We start from the raw sequence: 23815 nt of genomic DNA on the forward strand, positions 1-23815 counted from the left end.
TCAAATTGTCAAAAAAATTAAAAGCAACTAATCAGTACATAAAAAATCATGAGATGAAATTGAGTTATTAGATGGCAGGGTAGAAAAACTGCACAGGAACACACCAAACTAACCTGAACATCTGCACAGGAACACACCAAACTAACCTGAACATCTGCACAGGAACACACCAAACTAACCTGAACATCTGCACAGGAACACACCAAACTAACCTGAACATCTGCACAGGAACACACCAAACTAACCTGAACATCTGCACACGAACACAGCAAACTAACCTGAACATCTGCTCAGTATCTACACTACAAACAGTTTGTAAAAGTGTATAAAGTGTTACTGAAATCAAATCAAATTTTATTAGTCACATACACGCACATACAGAGTACAACATGCAGTGAAATGCTTTTTACGACGTGAGTCCAGCATGAGGGAATAGGATGGGGAGAAAAATAAACCAAAAAAAAGAAGGCAGATGAATAAAGAGTATAAACTATATTAAATATATAAAGATATATATAATAATCTTTAATATAATATGTACAGTATATACTGTGTATATATATATATATATATATATATATATATATAAATAAAATGTAATACCCTGTAATACCCCTAAGTACCAGTAGAGGGTAGACATCGGAGCACTTCATTAAAAATGATTGTGGATCCAAAGAGAATTAACAAAATATAGTTATATTTAAAATGTCCAGGCATTGTTTTTTCAAATAGAAAAGCAGTAAAGTGGAGAGTCGTTGCATTAAACATTTACAGGCCACTTTATTAGGAACATCTGCTTATTCATGCAGTTATAAATCATGTAGCAGCAGTACAGTGTATAAACTCATACAGATACAGATTAAGAGGATTGTCACAATTTGTGTGCACACATGGAAAACACAATTGCAAATACAATTAACAATTCTCTTTGAATATTGTAAAATTGGACAAGGTGAGTACATTATGTTTTTGTAAATATTAGACGTAAATTGGAATCGGAATACGCTCCTTTTTGTACTGTAATCAGGGTCATTGTTTCCTCAGAATTATTTGTTCTTTTTAAGGATTTTTGGGGGTTTTTTTTGTTTTTTTTTGGTTGGTTGTTTTTTTGTATTGCAGCTTGAAAGAAAGTTTAAAATGTGAGAAGTTGATTAATGATTTTTGCCCATGTCTAGTATTAATTTGCACAGATTTCATAGACATTATAATCTGCTGTACGCAGATCAGATAAAAAAAACACCTTTTTAAATGAACAGAAAAGGAAAAATGGGCAAATTTAAATAAAAAATTACAATAATTTGGACTAATTAAATAATCCCTTAAATATAAATAAATATTACAGAAACTTGGAGGTGATATGTTGAGTAATATATCGTCTCATCTCTAACACCAATATGGCTTTAATACTGATTTAATCTGATCTCTAGAAGTTTTTACAACATATAACTAATTACACAATGAACTGAAGAAATGTGGGCTGGAGCACTGGGAGAAGGTTTTGGGTTTCTCTACACTCTGCACTGCTCTTAGCTGAGTCACAATGTGGTCTCCTAAAGGTCCAGGTTCATGAAGGCCAACACGAGCAGCAGCAGAGCTCCAGCACTGAGAGGCTGAGCGATCGGGATGGCCGTCCCTGTGACAACATGACAGGGAAAGAAATATTTTATTCCACCGTAGAAATAAGTTTATATCAGAGAACTCAATCCGTTCCTGATCACTATTATTTTGGAAAATATACTGTACATGAAAGTGGAAGAAAGAAATTACAAAGTTAGAAGGTCATTCTCAGCCCACCTTGCACTTGTATTTGTGATATTGGTCCATCTCCTCCTTCACACCGAGCCCGGATCTCGATTACATAATCTCCTGTCTCAGGCATGGGGAAGTCGATGTAGTGCCTGCCAGTGGTGTAGAGCTTCCCGTACCGCTCTCCTTCCTTCCTAAACAAAATCTAAAAAGAAGATGCAGAATGAACATTGAGTTTTGAGAGACCTTTGCAATGACAACATAAACACAATTTGTCTGATTTTGATGGGAGGAAATAATAGAAATGTACGCTGTGGTCATGTGTTTCACCTGCAGCCAGATTGCTCTTTCTGCTGGTGTGTTTATGAGCTGCAGAATCAATTCTCCAGTAAAACCAATATATCTAAAGTTTAGTTTGGGAGTTGAGCTCGTTCTTGGTCTATGTGCAGTGAAGGTTGTTCTATATTCTTGGCATCTCAGAAGGTCCAGAACATTGTGTGCCAGAATCCAGTTCTGCTCCTCTGGGCCATAGGCCTCCATTCGATGCGGTATCTTTGTGGAGTCACCAATGAGCAGTTCCTTTACTTCTCCATACTCTTACTATCATTCTGCTACAAGTTCATCTTCATCTCATCTCATCTCTCTTTAGGATGATGTTCCAGAACTCGTCTTTTTTTTTATCTTTCTGAACTTTCAGATCTTTTGACTTACTGATGGTGTTGATCTCATGGTAAAGTATCTGTATGTACAGTGATGAAGTTTTCTCTTGATTGTTGGCTTTGACACACAAATGCCAGCTTCCTGGTGGCTGTTCAACAGATGGCCAGATGTTGAATAGATGTTTGTTTGTTTTTTAACCTGGACAGAATGATTCTGTTCTATTCCAAGGTTGAGCTTAGCAGTGTTCTTCCTTTTTTACATTCCTAATAATTTTGTTATGATGGCTCGCTTGACGTGAAGGCTTTTCGCATTCAGACTCTGAATAAAAATCCATCACTTAAAATCAACTTTAGATCGATTATCTGCTCGCGGTGTAATGAAGGAATAATGCGCTTTCGTTTATTAATCATTAGAAATGTAAAAGAAAATGTAAATAACACAAACATCCAAACACTTATTCCATCCCAATGTCCATCAAATATATAATGAGTAATTCCTGCTGGTCTCCAAACCAGATGGAACTACTGCATGTGTAAATGGAGTTTGGCTCTGATACCCCAGAAGAAGTACACACCTTGTATCCCTCCACATAGGACTCATTCCAGTAGTTGTAAATGTGGTCCCAGTAGATATAGAGCCATTTGCGTGTAAAACTAACATATTTGTAGACTCTGAGATGACGACTGGGCGCTGAAAAAAACAACAATACATTACAAAGATACAGTCCTTATACAGTTTAATTTGCCGTGGAGTTCAAGCACATGATGCATTTCTGTAAGTTCTGATTGGACAAAACATGTATGTCATAGAACTTATCCAGTCCTGGTGATGAAACTACCAAGGTTCAAAATATTACATTTATAAAATATTACGTATCTTAATGGTAAAGCATTTAACATTTCTTTAATAAGTACATTGTGTAGTCGTGCTATCTGCTTACGTGGTCTCCTGGTAAACATCTCACAGTGCTCACTGGGTGGTCCAAGTCCAGCTCCGTTGTAAGCGCGCACCTCAATAAGGTAGTGTGAGTCGGGTCGCATGTTCTCCAAACGAGTCTGATTAACTGAGCTGTGGACCAGAACACGAGAGGCTGCAGCCTCGTTGTCATCATATTTCCTCCAGTAGCGAATCTGAACACAAAGCAGACACAAGATTTTACATCTATACTTACATATTAAAGTGTCGAGCCTGGAGGCCTAAAGAACCTTAAACCTGTTCAACGTATAACTCAGATTCAGGAAGAGGAATATAGAGCAGACTATGTGGAATGGAAACAACCACAAAGCAGCAAGTAAAACCTCAAATTTATTTTGAGTAAATTGGGACTATATCGATATAAATTCAGTGAACCGCAAGATTACAGTGTGATTTTACCTGGTAGCCGTCCACCCAGTGAGGAGGAACCTGAAAAACAGGAAGCCACCACACTAGAGCCTCGGTGGAGGTCACCTGGCGAGCATAAACATCCAGCGGTGCCTCTGTGGGAGCTGCGGAAATAATACATCTCATCATTTATCTGGTATTTGAGACTCTGTTCTGGACAGATGCCTGCAGAAGTTCTCTTTCATTATCTTATTCTTATTATTATTTTATATATAATAAATTTATTATCAATTCTTAATGAATGTCTTCAGTGTGATGAAAAACTTCATATATTTTCCCTTAATCCTGAAAGTTGAGGAAAGGTTCCTCACCACTGGAAGCTGAAAACACCACTGTGGTCAGACTGTATGGTCCTTCTCCTTTATTGTTGTAACCTTTCACTTTGACTTCTATCTCAGTGTCAGGTATAATACCATCCTTGTAGACGTAGCGTCTCGCCTCTGGGTCAGCCACAGTTGACCATGTCCACTCGTAGTCCTCATGAGGCTTAAACCCCACTATATAACCGAACTTTTTGCCAAAAAAGTACTGGGGCTTCATGGGCTGGAGAAAGGCACGAGAACATGATGCAGATGTTACTGTGTGGAGGAATATTAAAAGACCTACGTGCAGAAGAATACACCAAATATTACATTACTGTTATAAATTTGTTTGATAGAAGATTCAAATTTGACTTACTGTCCAAGTCACTATGAGCTCTCCGTTCAAGCCGACATAACCACTTAAATCAGTGGGAGCCGTGGTGGGAACTGAAGAAGTGGAAGAAGCTGGTTAATTTCATCAGCAGATTTCTGTACAGTAAAAACTGTGATAAACATGATGTTATTCATTCGTATAAATCAGCATATGTGAACTCACTGGAATCCCAGGTTTTAATCCTGATGGAGGGAACACTGCAGTCTCCTGCTCCCAGGTCATTGACGGCGTAAACCCGGAATTCATACTCCATCCAAGGATACAGTTTAATGACCGTGGCCGCGTTGGCTTTCTCATCCAAGAACTCGGGAGCTAAACAAGGCAAACATCAACCTCGTTCACACCACACCACTCATTTTTTATCGTCCTTTCTTTGCCTGTACAGTGCAGATTCCTTGAGTATACCTCTAAAATAAAAGATGGCCTTTTAACCTACCAAAGCTCTTAAAAATCTTCTCGATGTTCTAGATTAGTGAATAATAATTGGTGAATTGTTTGATTTAAGACACAGCTCATAACAAAAATCACAACAACTATGAAGAGACTTAGTCCTTTGCAGTCCTCCCCTAGTGAACTCACACGTAACTGCAGTTTTCCAGTCCTCAGGGTCTAGAGCGAAGGAGTCTCTGGTTTGAATAACATGCTGGGTGATTGGACTACCATGATCTGAGCCAAGACTCCAAACCAGCTTCACTGATGTGTCTCTAATCTCCTCCACACGCACCCCTCCTGGAGGACCAGGCCTTCCTGATACAGGAAACAACATACTCTCAATCACGTGTCATAGAACGTATGATGAGTCCATTTATGACGTCTGTAGGTACGAGTTATTCACTCTAGATTATTAGACCAGAACTGTCACTACTGGGGTTAGTCCATTATTTATTATAATCTTTTTGGTCTGACATAATTGATATTTTATTGAAATGATTATGTTTATATTTGATTATTATGATTATTATATTTATACACAGTATATACAGTATATATACAGTATATATATATATATATATATATATATATATATATATATATATATATATATATATATATTTTTAGGACGAACCTCTGACGTAGACGTTAGCAGAAGCAGTGGCGTTGTCCACGATGGTCTGTGCCGTGCAGACGTAGTGTCCTTCGTGTCCAACCTGAATGTTTTTAATCAGCAGGTGTCCACTGGACTCATGATCCTGCACACAAGTCCATAAATACGTGAATTACTAACTATACACAGTTATATACGGTATCTAAAATGTCCTCGACTGTGAGGTGATGACCATGACTCAGGGTCTAATCAACAGTCAAATCCTCTCAATAATGACTTTAGAATAACACACACAGCATTGTGCTCCATGAACCTTCATACTTACTGTCAGCTGCTCGTAGTGCTCATAGTCAGTGGCAAAGTTGATGATGTACGAGTCCATTGACCAGATGAAGGTGATATCAAAGCTGGGATCATATGAAGCTGAGCACTGCAGGAGTGTACTCTCACCCACAGTCACCTCCATGTCTGCTGGAGCTACAGTGATCTTAGTTGCCTCTGAGAAAAGGATAAAGTCAGGTTACAGTGTTCTTCCACATATCTGCCTCCATAAATACACAACAAACATATTTAGAAAAACATTAGACCCTAAATACACGTGTACACCAGGAAGATTTCTTCATCAGAGATCAGTTTAAATCTCTATGTGCATTTCTGTAAATCTGTTAGAAGAATGGAATTGAATTTGTATATTAATTCAGTGTTGACAGTGTTGTTCAGTGTTGTGAAACGCAATCTGCCTCGTAATCCTAAATAAAATGCATCACACCACTCTACACCAAGCAGAACGAAGAATCCTACAATACAAGTTCATAAATGTCCCAGTGTAGCTTTTTAAAAGTTTGACATTCACCATTACATCTAACACACACACTACACAACATTACTACTCCTCCAGAGCTCTTCATCCAAGGTGCTTGTAATTACAACAAGATAATTAAGAGCAGTCAGGATGCAGCCTGGTGTCAGACTTATATACAGAACAGGTTTACAGCAACTTCTTTATTCATTTGTGTGTTTAATCCAATTGCCGGGTTTCCATTACAGGATGACAGAATTTCAGAAGGTTGCACATGTACCAGCACAGAACAGGACTAACTGTGAAGAGATAATCATCCTTCTGCAGATTCACAAGCTCACAGAAGACCATGACTGCTAAATTGGGATTTAAACTCAGTTCCCAGTGCTTTTCTTTTGACCATAATCCTCTCAGTCGCAGCACTTGAAAGCTCATAGACTTCATTATTAACAGTATTGAGAAAAACCTTTCTGAGGAATATTTGTGTCAATATAACTCAATATATTATCACAGTCTCCTGAGACGTCACTATGTACTATGTACTTTCTCTCTCTCCCCATCCTGAAGACATCCTCAGGTTGCTCCAGCTCCAGTCACGTCCCACCTCATGAAGATTATGGACCTTTAAAAAGGTAGATGCTGCAAACATCCCAAACCATCTTGAGACGTACCAGTGCCAATTGGATTCCACTTCATGTGGAGTTTGGACACTGGACCTCTTTGAGTGTTTAGAGGCTCTGGCATGGAGAAGCTGGTGTTGGATCTGTGATGATCTCAGATGTTGAGATTTTTTATGAGTTGCTCAGTAGCTCCTAGTTTTATAACCATAAAGACTGTATAAGACTGTAGAAAGATCATCACTCATAATCACACACTCCAGTGCTCATGTTAATTCTCACTCTCCAATGTTCTGTAGTGTTTAAAGGCTATAATCACACTCTTGATGTCACCCAAATCAGGATGAGGTTCTGCTTTTGAGTCTGGTTCCTCTCAAGGTTTCTTCCTCATAACATCTAAGGGAGTTTTTCCTTCACCACAGTCTCCATGGTGCTCATCAGGGATAAATACACACCATTCACCTTCACTGTTAAATTCTCTAAAGCTGCTTTGAGACGATGTGTGTTGTGAAAAGCGCAATAGAAATAAACCTGACTCTATGTGCTATATTATACATACATTATAAACATGATAAGTTTTATATTATACTGTTTTTAAAGCTTTATTTTAATCAGAGGACATTAAAGATGTAATTATTCGAACACAGTCACTGACCTTTAATGCTAAGTCTCCCTGTGCTGTTGGCTTTTCCTCGATCGTTCTCAGCAAAACACGTGTAAAATCCATCATCTGCCTTCGTCACGTTCAGAATTTCCAGACTCCCATCGTCCCAAACAAACACACTAATCAGAGGAGACACATTTACTTTATTTCATAGTGTATTATATTTTTATATATGATGTAACAGGGTAATGTAAAAGGGATAGATTCGATATATTATCGACTATATAAGTACTTTTAATAATTAAAAAACTTACAAAATTGCTAATTTGTTTAGCAAGAGTTAATTTTATTGTTTCTTTTCAGCAAAGCGTATATATTTCATTTATATTTAGCATGTGTGTAAGTTTGGAACAGATATTTATGGATATTAAATAACAAAAACAACAGTTACTACAGATTTGTACTTAAATAGCTGTGTTTTACACAACGGCGAATCAGTACATTTAAAGGAATATTAACTAGACAGAGGTCAGTGAAGAGTCTGAGGAGAGAGAAATCCGAAAGCAGACGTACCGTGACGAGTTAGAGAAGGTTTCAGAGCCACGTTTCCAAATAAACCTCGGTTTTGGAGCAGCTCGTGGTTTACACTCGATCACCACTCGCCCATTCTCAGCTCCCAGTAAAATCTTTTTGACTGGGTTGTAGATGAATGTGGGTGCACAGGCTGGGAGGAGATTTATAAAGCATCAGTTAAATGGATAGTTATTTCAGTATTCTAAATGTTATCTTTATTCTCCATCAGTGTGCATGTGTGCAGCGCGACTCACAGACCACACGTAGCTCTGCATTAGCGTAGATGGTTCCCCAGTTGTTCTCAGCGATGCACTGATACATGCCCGAGTCTTCAAAAGTCAGACTGGAGAACTTCAGCTCCCCTTTTCCATACTTAAGCAGAAAAACAAAAGAACAATAACTGTTTAAAGGGTAACTGTGGACCTTCATATCACTCGTGAGTATTAAATAAGTCTGTTATACAAAAATACTAAAGATTTATTTATGGATTCTGATCAAACCTGCAAAATAAACACTTTCAGAAAATAAAAAACAAACAGAATAAAATGAAATTCTGATTCACTGAAGAATTCAGACTCTCCAAATCACGTTCAGGTGCACCCTGTCTGCTTTAATCATCCTTGAGATGTGACTAAGTCTTGTAGAGCATATTGGAGTCCACCTGCTGTAAATGAAATTGATTGAACATAGTTTGTAAAAGATACACACCTGTTCTATAAAGACCCACAATTTACACTGCATTGTTAGAACAAAAACCAGAGCAAATAGCTCCAGGAACTGTCTGTGGATCAGTGTTTGTTCTGACCATCCCCTACAAAGGATTTGTGCATCACTTCTGTATGTGTTACTCAAGTCCTTCAAATAAAATACATTTCAGAACAGAAAGTGAACTGACCGAGTATCCGTCCTTCAGCCAGCGGATCCATGGTAAAGGCTTTCCCACAGCCGTGCAGGAGAGGGTCAGCTCACTGCCAACATCCTTCTCTGTGTCGTTGATGTGCTCTGCCCACTCTGGAGCACCTGCTCAGGTTAAACACGAATAACAATGTTCCGGAAAAAGATTGTAATAAATACATTAGAAGGGCACGGCAAGAAAAATGAAATAAACAACCCTCCTTACCCTCCACATAAAGCCACTGGCGGTACCAGTCCATGCCCTTTACATTCAGAGCCTCACATTCGTAGCTGCCCTCATCCTCGTACTGCACATTGATAAGGTGGAGAAGAGCACCGTTCATGCTCACCTCATAGTTGGGTGGCAGATCTGCATCCAGTTTCCTCCAGCGAATGTGTGGAAGAGGGCTGAGAAGCACAGACATACACACACACACACACACACACACACACACACACGAACGTGACACACACTGGACTGCCTGGAGTTTAGTATATTTACTGGCCCTGCATTTGTGGAAAGTTAACCAAGCTGATGGTTAATGCATGCATGGTTTGGTTTATAAAGAAAAGACTAATAGTTTCATACGTTTATAACTTTAATTAAAGACAAAGCTACCTGATGCCCCCAGTCAAGCCCCTCCCAAACTCACAGTGACCAGAGGAACGCAGCAGAAAAGATCTAAACTTCAGAAGATAAAATTCATCACTGTACATCTGATCTTACTTTCCCAGAGCGAAGCACTCCAGTGTGATGTTTTGCCCTACGAGGGCATATGTCTTGGGAAATCGGACTCGAATGTCTGCAGGATATCGTTTAACTTCCTCTAAAAAAAGATCCAGAGAAAAGTTTCATCACGAATTAAAATCATCACAAAGGATTTGTTCCATTTACAGTGAAAATCATCTGCAGCATGATCATCTTTTCTTTTATTATAATGAAAGAAATTATTCATAAGAGCTTTTATCACTGCTGGATTTGAATTGCACACACAACACAAACTTACTTTCCACCTCTGGCACCAGAGCGATCGAGGAGCTGAAGACACTCTTGCCTATGGTAGGGCTGGACACGAAGCAGGAGTAGTTCCCGATGTCAGAGAGCTCTGCTTTAGCAATGTAGAGGTTTCCTGTGGTCTGAGACACGAAGCGCCTCTGATCAGGAATAATAAAGTTGGGAAAATCATTGTAGATCCATCGGTACATCACCTCATCTAAAAAATACAAAAAGGAGGCCAGATAAAATTGAGATCACAACGTGATTCATTAAGTGGAATTCAATGGAATGTTCACTATAATAATTTATAGTGTACAGTATAATAATATTATTAATAATATAAAAATATAAACATGTGATGAACACATTATTGCTCCTCATGCTGTTTTATATCAGCTGATTAACACAAGAACATGGCGTGAACATGGATATACAGCACAGGATGTAAATGTGATCTTACTTGGGTAGCGAGTTGGTGAGTCACACAGGAGCACAGCCCCCTGACCTTCTTTAACATACACACTCTCTCTCTCATCAGTAGGAAACTGGTTCAGAACTTGGAAAGAAAGTGTAGAAATACAGCATCAGAAAGATGCATCACTACATAGAATCAAATATGTACTACATTAACACCAAAGTTGATTCTCCTTCTGACATTAAAACCACTTCAGAAGGTTTTCAGGAAATTATTGAGTTGATCATCGAAAACTTACATCCAAACCTCACAGTGGCCTCCTTGCTGATGACTGTGCCATAAACGTTCTTGGCCACACATACGTATTTTCCTGCATGTTTACTCTTGTCTGGATTGGTGATTACCAGGTTTCCTCCCACTAAACTGTAGTGTTCATCCGGCTGTTCCAGCAGCTTAATCTCCCAGTTATTGTGCCACCATCTGCACAGAGATAATAATCATAAACCTGTAAATATCTTCAGAAAATTGATATATTTCATAATCCCTGAAAACCAGGTTGTTCTACTCAGATATTTGTTTGATTTAGAAGAAAAACAGAAGATAGGAAACAGAAGAGAAGAGTTGGACAGGGAACAAAAAAAGCAGGGTTACTTGACAGTGGCCGCTGGATTCGCTCGCACTCTGCAGTTCATGGAGATTTTGTTCTCAGGAGAATCCTCAGCATATACAGTGTCTAATGGCTCCTCCTCAAATATGGGTCCAAAACCTGTGGCCTCCTCTGAAACATGATTAAACATCTTTATAATAAAATCATTGTGTCTGATTGTGTGAATATTTACAGAAGCATAAACCGATGTGACTTACTGTCAAAGATTCTGGGCTCAAAGAACCTCGGCTTGATGGCATCTATACAGGGAATGGAGATGGTCAGTTATGTGTGTCAGTTATGGTACACACACACACACACACACACACACACACACACACACACACACACACACACACACACACACTTCTCTAACTGCATTTACAAACCTGCGGAGAAAAGCAGAGAGAAAAAACTCAGCAACACAATCAGAACCTGCATCATGATGCCACCACTGACTGTCCCTAGAAGGAGAAACAGACAAATGCAGAATGTTAACATGATGATGCTCAATGAGCTCCTAAATGTAAAATGTTTTCCTTTTTCATCTGCAGATTTTTTTTTTGTTTGTTCTACAGGAAAACAGAGTTTTCTGTTTCTACTTCTACTTCCTGCGGTGTCTCTTCTTTCTTTCTTTAATAGGATCTGTTCGTTTAGAAATGAAGAATACAGAAGAGCAGATACATCACCGGAGTTTTAGCTTGAATTTCTTTTTCTTAACCATGTGGGAAACTGAATTAACCGTTTGATCACATTGTATGATGATGCTTCTGTACAGAGTCCAAGACTAATGAAAACATGGTCAAAAATGTTTAAATATCCTGCAGACCCTCAAACCCCCTGGACACCTTCAGAACAAACTAGAATTCTGACTAAACCCCAGACATTATTCTCACCTCCTCAACATCAGAGGCTGATCACATTAATGTTCTTGTAGCTGGATGATCACTAATCCCCACAGCCACATCCAAAACCTAGAGGGGATGCTTCTTAGAGGAGTGGCGTTTATTTCAATCACAAAAACAATAAATCTGGTGGTTTTCAACAAGCAGGTGGTTGTGAGGGTCATATTTTTGGCCATATATTTGACTGTATTGTCATCATGCGAAACTCTTCACTGTATGAGTGTGTTTATGAATATTGTTATACTTACGTGCTGGATTTATTCAGAATGCCGCATTCGTGTAGCTGTAACGCTGCAGAAACAAAAACAGGGCTGAGTTCAGAATCCAGGCAGCAGTTTGTAACCGAGATCCAAATCTTACATTCAAATTCATTCATAATCACAAACTTCATACCTTCTCAATTCTATAATCCTTCACTCCTTCATTTTCTTATTTATTTTATTTTTTTGTTTATTTTATCTTCATTTGACCTGTAAGATTAAGTTATTGTTTGATGATATAATTTCATGCATCTTCTTTGCTCTCAGGATTTTTTTTAGTAACATGGAAAAACCTTAAAAACACACCAGCACTGTGACAGAAAGTGATTTAATAGTGCAGTAATTTTCCATTTAAAGAGAAATATTGCACATAACTCCAGATTTTGTATGATGTAGAGGAATCAGATGTAGTGGAGCATCTCCTGTAGCATCAACCAGAACCTCATGAAACAGTATAAAGTAAATGTATAACGTGTGTCGCTGTATAGCAAATGATTTACCAAAAGTTTGTCTGCAACAATTAACCCTGATTGCTTTTCTTCTAGTTCTACAGGACCCAATCCTTCTCTCATGTACCGCCACTGATCCCTGTCCATCCTTCTTCACTTCACACAAGGAGGTGGTGAATTTCACTCTGAGCTCTGTCAGACCTTCAACAGACATTCATGACCTCTTTCTGCATATGGCTTTTGTTTTAGCTGATGCCCTCTATCCACCTTCTATCCACCTTGTAAAAACATGTATTGTGAATAAACAGATTTCTGTGATTCATGCTTAAGACCAGTATTTTCGAATAAACCTTCTCAGAAAATATGTAAAAATATAGACCATAGTCACACAGCGTGAGTGACATATTTCTATAACGTCTGCGTGAGAGCTTCACTGGTATAAAAGCCGTCTATCTGCATGCACTATAAACACACACCTGAGTTGTGAAAAGATTAGGGTCATGCCATGAGGAAACAGATGTTTAGAGGCTGGTATGATTTTTTTTTAGATGACAGCTGATTAAAGGATAAATAAGTTCGGCACTGACCATGTTCTGAGAGCTGAACCTTTATCTTCAACTGTGACCTTGGGAACAACAGAAAAAAATCAAGCACAAGCAGTCATGTGATAGTAACGAGCTCAAAACCAGCCTGTGTGCCGGAGTAGAAGGGGTAGTGCTGTGCCCCTATGACATGCTTTTAAATGCATTCCTTCACACATCACTCATTTAAAGTCAGACAGAGGCAGATGTTTGGTTCTGATGTGCTGTTTATTAGAGATGACTTTAACCCTTCATATGTATTATATTTAAAAGTTAATTCTGATTGCATACTGCAGGACAAATATTTTGTGCAGCAGTGAGGCAGAAATTCTCCAGGAGCCAGCAAGAGGGAATAAAAACACACTCCTCTTCACCTTCACCTTAAACCATGACGGTGCTAATGTTTCATTAAAGCCAAAGCCATAAGACTGCTCTTTTACAGAAACTCTATAAAGACAGTTCCAGAGGTACATTAATACACTAAACATAGATTTTTAAATAAGTAGTTTGATGTTGTTGTTTCTGCTGTTGCTGCATTTATCTGACCTATTTGGCTTTCCATATCCTGATCTCTCCTTCCATAGAGAACTCATTTTCACTGAAGACTAGAACATACAGTGCAGTATGTTCTAGTCTTCAGTGAAAATGAGTTCTCTATGGAAGGAGAGATCAGGATATGGAAAGCCAAATAGGAGGATTCATCTCACTCTTATTTACTGTCATCGTGATCTACAGAAGCAAATGAACTCAGCCTGGAGGAATAAAAGCTGCAGGTCAAAGCGACTAAGAAACTTCTGATCCATCATCAGCAGCACTTCAGAATGTTAGATCAAATATACAGCATTATATTTAGTGACGAAGTGAACAGCATGAGATCATTTATAAAGCTCTGAGAGATCACACCCAGGCCCACCCGCCCTGAGAGAGAGAGAGAGAGAGAAAGAGAGATAGAGAGAGGAAGAGAGAGAGGATAGAAAGAGAGAGGGGGGAGACATAGAGAGAGAGGAAAAGGGAGGGAGAGAGAGAGAGAGAGAGAGAGAGAGAGAGAAAGAGAGAGAGAAAGGAAAAGAGAGAGAGAGAGAGAGAGAGAGAGAGAGAGAGAGAGAGAGAGAGGATAGAAAGAGAGAGAGAGAGAGAGAGAGAGAGAGAGAGAGAGAGAGAGAGACAGAGACAGAGGGATAGAAAGAGAGAGAGAGAGAGGAGGAGAGAGAGAGAGGAAAAGGGAGAGAGAGAGAGTGAGGGAGGAGGAGGAGTCAGAGAGAGAGAGAGAGAGAGCGGGAGGGAGAGAGTGGCGCAATGCAGGACACCACATCCCGTCTCTCTCTCTCTCTCTCTCTCTCTCTCTCTCTCTCTCTCTCTCTCTCACACACATCACGCCATTGCAGAGATGTAAAATGTGAAGAAGAAAACGCCTCATCCTACCTGCAGTTCTCCCGCACAGAGAGTTTAATAAACCCAGCTGAGTAAGGAAAAGGAAGAACGTGAGGAGGAGAAGGAGGAGGAGAAGAAGGATGGATGCTGCTCCATCTCTTCCCTCCTGTGCGCACTGAGAGAGGATGCTGTGGAGGCTTTGTGAGTCTGAAAGAAGATGATCCTGGAATGATAAAACACTGGCCTTGTCCCGAATGCGCCCTGAACACCGCAGTACTCCTCCAAACCCGCACTTTGGTGACGTCATGGAAATGCGGTCCAATAGCATCGCGTGGAGATCGGGACAGCCCAGTCCTGCTCAGCATCTCACTGCCTCTTTAAAGGGCTATGAGACTGCACACTGCACAGATGATCTTCAGCTGTATACCTGAAAGAGGAAAACAAACAGCTCGCCTGGTTCCTGGATGTTTATGACTGTACTGCATTATTACCGTTCACAGCAGCTGATTCTCAGAAACACAGACTCTTCTGCACACGGGCTCTGGTTCAGGTTCAGGGTAGAAGTCATTTCAGAGGGCTCAGGGCTGGGAGGTGAGCTGAACCCTTGTCAATCACTCAGTGAAGAAGTGCTGATTCCACCCTAACATCTGCTGCTGATTTACCACAATGCAATAACATCTGGGGTTAGATGTTTGTTCCCACACATAAAGCTGGAAAATGTACATAAAGACCTTGTTCTTCTTAAAGGTGTCTAAAAAAACTTTGAATGATGGTTTCATAAAGAGTGCTCAGCTCTGCATCTAAAATAGGAGTCTGAATGCTGAAGGTGTGGAGTACTGGGTTGCTGCTTTCCATCTGCTTTTATACACCATGATTTACTCTGTAATCACACTGACATCTTTAATGACATTTAATCAGAACCACTTCTTTAATTACACTTGTGACCTCAGAGCATGAGATTGAATGTGATTGGTTAATTATGAACACAGCCACACCCCCAATACACTAATACAGCCAGGTTATTGTAAAATGTTTGATTGTATTTGTTTACTTTTCTTTGATTTCACAGTGAGAATTAATGATTTATCTTTATTATGATTTATTCCCAAAACGTTTGCTGTATAAATTTTATTATGAGTTTTGTATTGTTTGTTGTATGTGTTAATAATAATTCATATATTTCTTTCAGCAGAATATTTACAGTTTCGTACCTGTAGATGGCGCCATTAAGCAATCTTATATCATTACTACAGCTTTTCTCTTTATTCTCAGGAGGTCTAAAAATGGTCTTGACAAATTTAATATAAAACTAAGTATAATACAAAGGTTGTTTTATTTGTATTTTTTGAGGATCATCCCAGAAGACCAAAAGCTACCTCTGCTGCAGAGAATAAGTTTGTTATAATTACCAGCCTCAGAAACCGCCAATTTACATAAACGCTTCTTGGAATTTAAGTGGCAAATTGGAGATTTTTGTTTCTAAGTGGTTCTTTGTTATACATACAGAGGGTGAACAGACAGACATAATGTGTGGTTCCCACTGTGAAGCATGGAGGAGGAGGTGTGATGGTGTGGAGGTGCTTAGCTGGTGACACTGTTGGTGATTTAGTAAAAACTGAGGACACACTTAACCAGCATGGCGACCACAGCGTTCTGCAGCCACATGCCATCTCACCTGGTTTATATTTAGTGGGCCCAATCAGGACAACGACCCAGGACACACCTTTAGATTTTGTAAGAGCTGTTTGTTCAAGAAGGAAAGTGATGGAAGTCTGCATCAGATGATCTGCTCCCCACATTCACCTGATCTGAATCCAGGTGAAATTACAGACTGATGGAAATAGGGCTCTCGCCAAGTTGCTATTTTTAGCGCACCAGTGTTTCCAGGGGAAACCTAATGACGCAATGACGTCAATGCGGGTCACAGGAAGACTGGAGTAACTGCGGCCCTGAACACTGTTCAGTAACGCAGGAGATACCGCAGGAGATACCGCAACAGGGCTGCTGAGTGCAGACACAAGCAGGAAAACATCAGTGTAAGAGGAAAAACCACGCGGGAGCACGGGATTACCACACACACACACACACACACACACACACACACGCACAGGCAGCAATCCCGAGACGCCTGTTTATGAAAGCGATGGGATGATGATGGTGATGATAATGAGCATGAGGATGAGGATGATTTTGCTCGGAGAGAATCTGCTGCTGGCTCGCTCTGTTGCTGGAGGAGGAGGATGAAGAGCCTTCATGCGCGTTCATCACTGATGAAGATCATTTCTGCGGGATGGCGCGTGAGGTCGGCGGTTGATAAGGTCGACGCGGCCGATCTTAGGTCTGTGGACAAGTGCACGGCTTCCCCTCAGACCCTTCTAGACCTGAATGGCTGAATTAGGACGCGCGCGCGGTGTTCCTCACGGTATGTTACCCTCTACTGAAAACACCCAGCTCCACCTCTACATCCTACACAGCATGATTTCAGTTCTCCTTACAGCACATTCATCATGACGAGCTTTAAGAACAGTGTACATTCTGATAGACCCATAGTTCTGTTCATCATCATCATCATCATCATCATCATCAGGGAGAAGATCACACCGCATCAGCAACAAGTTTTATTATAGGTGTGTTTGATCTGTGCAAATTCTGAACACACACACACACACACACACACACACACACACACACACACACACACACATACATATATATATATATATATATATATATATATATATATATATATATATATATATATATAAAATATGAAAAAAAAAAATGGTTTTGATTGTATCAGTGTATTTTGCAGCAGCAGTGTGATTGACAGCAAACACACACCTGAACACACACACATCCGAATCAAACCTGGAGCTGGTAAGTGTATTTTTTATCTCCATGTATGATGAGGAACAAATAAGACAGAGGTTTTCTCTAGATAGTAGAAGTGGCTTTACACTCGTCTGTCTCTCAGTGTCTCTTCATCCATGTACCAGATCTCCCCTTACAGTAATAAATTGCAGGCAGGCAGACTGAAGAGAAAGAAAAAACTGCTTATACACACTGTAATGTAAACACATCTAATCTAATCTGCTGGGATTATATACAGTGATCAGTACACACAGGATTAATTACACAGTTCCAGGTAGAGTACAGTGAGGCTGCTGAAGTGAACAGGAAACAGAGACTGTAGTATTTAATGTAGAGAATAAAGACTGTGTTTGGGTGATTCTGGGGTGACTCTGGAGTGACTCTGGGGTGACTCTGGGGTGACTCTGGGGTGACTTTGAGGTGACTCTGGGGTGACTCTGGAGTGACTCTGGGGTGATTCCAATGTGACTATGGGGTGATTTCGGGGTGACTCTGGGGTGACTCTAAGGTGATTCTAGGGTGACTCTTGAGTGACTTTGGGGTGATTCCATGGTGTCTCTGGAGTGATTCTGGGGTGATTCCAGAGTCATTCTGGGGTGACTCTGAAGTGACTCTGGGGTGATTCCGGGGTGACTCTGGGGTGATTCTGGGGTGACTCTGGGTGACTGGGGTGATTCCGGGGGGACTCTGGGGTGACTCTGGGGTGATTCCAGGGTGACTCTGAGGTGACTCTGGAGTGACTCTGGAGTGACTCTGGAGTGACTTTGGAGTGACTCTGGGGTGATTCCGGGGTGACTATGGGGTGATTCCGGGGTGACTCTGGGGTGATTCCGGGGTGACACTGAGGTGACTCTGGGGTGACTCTAGGGTTCAGGACTACATTCTACACAGGGTTACTGTACTGTCTGATGCACTGATGTACATGACTGACTTAAATAGATTTACAGAAGTTTTCAGTATAATATTTATTTGTGAACAATGCTCTGTGGGTAAGAATAGAGCTGATTCACGCTGCACTTAAGGAATATTCTTAAATACTGTACATGTCTTCTTTTTATCGAAGGGGTTTGCAGGGTGTAAGATCTGAAATGAACTCCTTTGATATATTCACGATCCAGTAATGTCCAGTCTCAGTTACAGTTGTAAATATGATACAATATTGTAAATACTGTTTGTGTGTTTCATGTAAAAATAAAACTTTCACATTCTACACAGAAAAGCAATATGCAGCCATCACTGATCTGAACTGTAGTAGGATATATTTATACTGATTTGAAGTCGTGTCAGAGATCTGGATCAGAGGAATGAGGCCTGAAAACAGGTTTCTGATCTGTTGATTTATCCAGAGTCTCTCATTTTCACCATCAGAGATGATGATATTGTAGTGTGAATAAGGCATAAGAACTCATTCTGTGAATCAGAAGCTCTGCATTAGCACTTGTACAGAACTAACAAGCAAACTGCTAAAAGGATTTACAGTTCTTATGGTCACACCTGAGGGAGGATGAAGCAGTTGTGCATGTCCTTTTCACAAACAGCCCACTGCTGCTCATGATGATCCTTTACACATGTTCTGTACTGTTTAACTGAATAATACACGAGGAAGCGGGAGGAAGGACAAGGAAGGTTTCTACCTTATGGTGAGTTTTTCACCACTAGGGATGAATCAAAATCCACATCTGGATATCTGTAAAACTTGTCATGATAATGTATAGTAATAAAAAAGCTATAAGAATAAAATGGAATATTCTGGGCTGGTGTGAGCCTTTTCAGGACCATGAATAATACCAGAAGAGAAAATTGACCTGGAGCTCACAGCTGAACCTGGAACTAAACTGAACATGAATGTGTTTTCACTGATGTACACAACTGTGTTAGCGCTAAACACTGCTGAGTCACACAATGATTTATATATCATTCAAAATTTACTGGTGTTTAACAATCTCTCTCTCTCTCTCTCTCTCTCTCTCTCTCTCTCTCTCTCTCTCTCTCTCTCTTTGAATCTTCTTTTTATTTTTGTATTTTTTTAGTTGGATGAAATCGTCCTTCTCTGTTCTTTTCGGGTCTTTTTGCGGTCTGGGCTTGCTGTTCCTCCTTCCAATAGCCAGGAAGCCCTTACCCCAAAAAGTATCTGCAGAGGGCGATCACACGGACAGACCCACCTCGTCTCTACACCGTCTCTACACCGTCTCTACACCATCTCAACTCCGTCTCTACACTACAGGTGAGTGTTTAATGTAATTCTACAGTACACCCAAATTACTGAAAGATTTTATTTAATTCTGATGGAGAGCAGATGTTTCTACAGCTTTCTGCAGAATGGAGGAACAGAAACACAATATTCCCCAAACATGTTTTTAGACGAATTGCTGTTCAAGGTTAAATGACAATCGGTTATAAATTAATATTTGTTACTGATGTTTATTAGGTATAAATGTTCCACTGAATTGTAAAGGGAACTCGATCTATATTCTGATCACAGCCAGGTCAGGAACATCACATGAATGAGGAAACTTCACGTCACATCTCGTGATTCGTTTTCAAAATGATGAAACAAAAATATAAAGCTAGTTTTCTCAGATAGGTTTAAGCATATCTGTATCATATGTGATATATAATGTACAAATCTATATTTTAAATTGTTTTCTTCTGAGGATTTGGAGAACTCTGTGAACTAATATGTTCGGTGTTGGATCACCAGAAACACCAGAAACACTCAAAATTGCTCAGGACTTTTATCACCTGTTCATACAACTCTGGACTTTATGATGCATGATTCAAGATTCAAGAGGTTGTTGTCAAATCAGTCTTGTCTTGCCTGTGTCAGTCAGGCTTTGTCTGTGTGTCTGCCTGTGTGTGAGTGTGTGTGTGTGTGTGTGTGTGTGTGTGTATATGTCTGTCTGTGTCTGTGTGTGTGGGTGTGTGTGGGAAGGGTAGGCTAGTCGACACCTCTCCGAATCCGAAGGTAATCTGTGCTCGCAGTAATGTTGTTGGATGCCGTAGACGTGAGGAAATAACACACTTTATTTATAATCAGTATAAATTTGTTATTATATCAAATCATTTGTATTTTTATAATAAACTTTGTATGTTTTACTTCTCTGTATTTCTTTCTCTAAATCTACCAAAAATTCACCAGATTCAATTTAATTCAATCGATTAAAATTAAAATAAAATAAAATATCCTTCTCACAGTAATAATTATTGGCACATTTCAATTTAATAATCACATGTACATGACGTTAAAGTGAACTTGTTTTAAGCTTTGCAGTGGAATAAAAAAAAAAAACCTTAGCAGAGCTTCCTGGACTTTTGCAATCGATTCTGACAGCAGATTGTAAATAAAAACCATGTGGAGATTTATAACCAACATGGCCACCACATGCTAATTAGTACCTGAAATATATAAAGATTAAGTGAATCTACAACACAGGACATTACAGATGGAATCCCATGAAACTCAAAGCATGATTCAGGACTAAATTCTGTGTCAACCACAGGATCAGCATCATCTACAAGTTTATATACAGATTCAACCATGAAAGTACTTTAGTTTCTGTAGTGTTCTGTGTAACTTGGTGAGCGTAAACCCGCACACATGAGTGTGTACAGTTGCTGATGTTCTACATAAAAGCTAACTGTAATCAGCTCAATGTTCCAGTGTTATCAGCAGATTTCATGACTGCCATCTTGTGGTATAGTGTGATAATGCACAGTTTTTGGATTAGTTTTCCACAAGATACACACATTTCCACATTTTCATGGAAAAAAAAAAATAAATGAATGGAGGTGGACTTTTAAACACATGCTCCTCCAGTAAAAACCTACTTAGCCAGTTAAAACCAGTCAGTTAAATCAGGTAAATGCTATTCACCACCTACTAGGGCTTGATGTCTACTGAACATCCACACTAAAACGTGTCTATTCTCATCAGGAGAAACATCATCAGGCAGCTTAGGGTGTCGGTGGAACGTTTTAGACTGGATAAATCCATCAGCAGAATGAAGTCCATCAGCAGAACCTACCATAAAGAGGAGACAAACATTCAAGATTCAGATGTCACTTGGATCCTGTGCCTGTTTTGTGACACCACAGAAGCTCTGATCACAATCCTACCACTGTGAATAAATATGTACACAAATATGTGCACAATAAAGGTTTATATTTGACAGAATATAAACTGATGAACCAGGTGAGGCTTCAGGTGAGTCTCATACAATAAAAAAGCTCTGCTGTCGCTAATCTAAAACATCAGGAGCTTCATCCTTTGGAGGTTTCTGAGTGATCTATCCATTGCAGCTCAGAGGGTCTCGGATATGTTCCTCGGGACAGTGATCAATATTCGTTGAAAGATAGCTTCCTTGCGTGCAACTGGAGCGAAAAGCGCGCGCGCGCAAAACATCTGGAGCCGAAAGCGCGCGCACAAAAACTTGTGTGTTAAAAATAAAGTGCTTCTGTCACGTCACTTCATATGGATCACGGTTATTATTATTATTATTATTATTATTATTATTATTATTATTATTATCAAGCGTGTGAAAGTGCAGCACTTGTCCATGTGTCCATTTGGAGAAATAAATCCGCGACCTGAAGCTGAACTTTAGTGGAGTGAAATACCATTTCTCACTTTTCCATGTTCTGAAATGTTCTAACACAGTGGTTTATAAACAGGCAATGTTGGTCATTTACATAAAGAACTAATGTACATACACCACACTAGTCTTTGCTTTCAGCATTCAGAGACGCATCAAACCCCATTTCCACGTGAGATCTGAAACAGTCATGGGTTTTGCACTGCTGAGCACGTGCGGTGTAAAATCATCCCAAGGTAAAGTCTCAGAGAATCAACTTTTCCTTCACATCTTCCAGCTTTATTCCGTGTGTATGCGTGAATAAAGTGCAGCTGATATTCTGAAAGTTTTCTTTGCTTTCAGGAGCGTGGGATTCTCCAGAAAAACACTCGTGAACGCGGAGAGAGCTCGTGCGCATTTGGGTAGCTCTCTGTGCCTGTTTACGCGACAGAAACGCGGTGGTTTCGGGGCAGTTACTGAGCCCGTGAGGGTCAAATCAACTCCCTCAACATGATAGAACGTAGAAAACAGAGATCTTTGTTTATAGCGAGATTGCAGTGTTTTCAGGCCATACAGCACTGCGCGTTCACACACTGCCAGTGTGATTATTATAACCTGGGGGAAAAGCTCTGTAGAAACCTCTGTGTTTTCTTCTCGTCTCCAGTGACATGCAGAAACCTTCCCCTTAGCCATGTGATCCACAGGGTTCAGATTTACACTAATATCCTGCTAAAGGTGGAGTTAATGTGTAATTTCAGCCAGATGGCATTTTAAATTCCGCTCTGTATTTCCGGCGTCGCGGCTCGGAGCAGTCTGACCCTAATGATGCCCAATTAGTCATTAAACTTGGCCAAATACGCGGTGCGCGTGGCGTCGAGCTCGCTAATATTTACTCTCTAAATATTTCCTCTGAAGCGCTTTACAGCGCGGTGTATCTGCAGCCTGGACCTCGGACATCTGGGAGCTTTTCTCCACCTCCGGCTTTTTTATGAATAAAACCACAAGCGCTCCGTGTTCGCACCATCCGGCTCTATTTACTCATCCTTCAAAGAAAATGTAATAAAAGAGGTTGGAGATGGAGCTGTGATTTATCAGAAGCACTTTACCATATGGTCGCCATCGGAGCAGATCTTCAAATGTTTGTTTAAAATGAAACGTCGCTATAACCTTCAGGAGAATGCGCCATGCTCAAGAGCTCTCAGCTCCACGCTCACGTGCTCTGGTGTTCATCATGGTGTTAAAATAATCCTTTAAACACGTATGAAGAATCTGAGAAATGTCTTAAATCTTAAATCTCCTTTAGCTCTGAAGAGTGCACCAGTGCAGAATCCAGCGCGTGCTGGGAAGGAGAACATCTCCTGTCTAATTTATCATTCAGCATCACTGAACTCAAGGAGAACATGTTCTTAACACTATTCAGAGAGCACTGTTTGGGCCATTACACATAACTCTGATCACATGGGATTATCCTGCATCCTAGGAGACTCCATAATGCCCCATGTTCATGCTCCCATCGCACACTCTGGACACACACTCTGGACACACACTCCACCGGTAAAATCTTCAGCTCATGGCCTGAAGTGAGATGTTGGTGAGAGCTCGTGCGTGCGTGTGCGAGTGCGTGTGCGTGTGCGTGTGCGTGTGTGTGTGTGTGTGTGTGTGTGTGTGTGTGTGTGTGGTGAGTATATTAAAGGGGCGCTGCTGCAGCACTGCAATCAGAAGCGTTGAGGTG

At 40.2% G+C, this 23815-nt stretch overlaps 1 protein-coding gene across 3 annotated transcripts; it reads right to left on the reverse strand.

Moving 5' to 3' along the window:
• Positions 1–755: 755 nt before the first annotated feature.
• cntn1b (contactin 1b) lies at positions 756–14955 on the reverse strand. Of its 3 annotated transcripts, XM_046873065.1 has the most exons (27): positions 14693–14955; positions 13277–13314; positions 12374–12450; positions 12229–12271; positions 11465–11539; positions 11294–11335; positions 11081–11207; positions 10728–10909; positions 10475–10570; positions 10025–10231; positions 9745–9844; positions 9244–9425; positions 9019–9143; positions 8378–8495; positions 8124–8274; positions 7602–7729; positions 5856–6028; positions 5552–5675; positions 5065–5232; positions 4648–4797; positions 4468–4538; positions 4101–4332; positions 3781–3893; positions 3347–3536; positions 2981–3096; positions 1795–1951; positions 756–1633 (listed from the first exon to the last, which is right to left on the reverse strand). In XM_046873065.1, exons 5-27 carry the CDS (start codon positions 11517–11519, stop codon positions 1551–1553), a joined length of 3090 nt encoding a protein of 1029 aa, XP_046729021.1. In that variant the 5' UTR covers positions 11520–11539; positions 12229–12271; positions 12374–12450; positions 13277–13314; positions 14693–14955; the 3' UTR covers positions 756–1550. The 3 variants fall into 3 exon arrangements, with proteins under 3 accessions (XP_046729021.1, XP_046729018.1, XP_046729019.1); XM_046873062.1 differs by lacking the exon at positions 12374–12450 and having other exon boundaries at positions 14693–14954; XM_046873063.1 differs by lacking the exons at positions 12374–12450; positions 13277–13314.
• Positions 14956–23815: the final 8860 nt, after the last annotated feature.

This window comes from Silurus meridionalis, chromosome 18 (assembly GCF_014805685.1).
Source record: "Silurus meridionalis isolate SWU-2019-XX chromosome 18, ASM1480568v1, whole genome shotgun sequence".
In the NCBI taxonomy this organism is placed as follows: Eukaryota; Metazoa; Chordata; class Actinopteri; order Siluriformes; family Siluridae; genus Silurus; species Silurus meridionalis.

What these genes read in the sequence shown, in the direction of transcription:
- cntn1b (XM_046873063.1), bottom strand. Translation starts at nt 11,519, where the DNA reads ATGATGCAGGTTCTGATTGTGTTGCTGAGTTTTTTCTCTCTGCTTTTC. An exon ending in CCAGTGGCTTTATGTGGAGG is followed by an intron (nt 9,144 to 9,243) that starts GTAAGGAGGGTT and finishes TAACCTGAGCAG; the next exon opens with GTGCTCCAGAGTGGGCAGAG. An exon ending in GGCTGAAGGACGGATACTCG is followed by an intron (nt 8,496 to 9,018) that starts GTCAGTTCACTT and finishes TTTCTGCTTAAG; the next exon opens with TATGGAAAAGGGGAGCTGAA.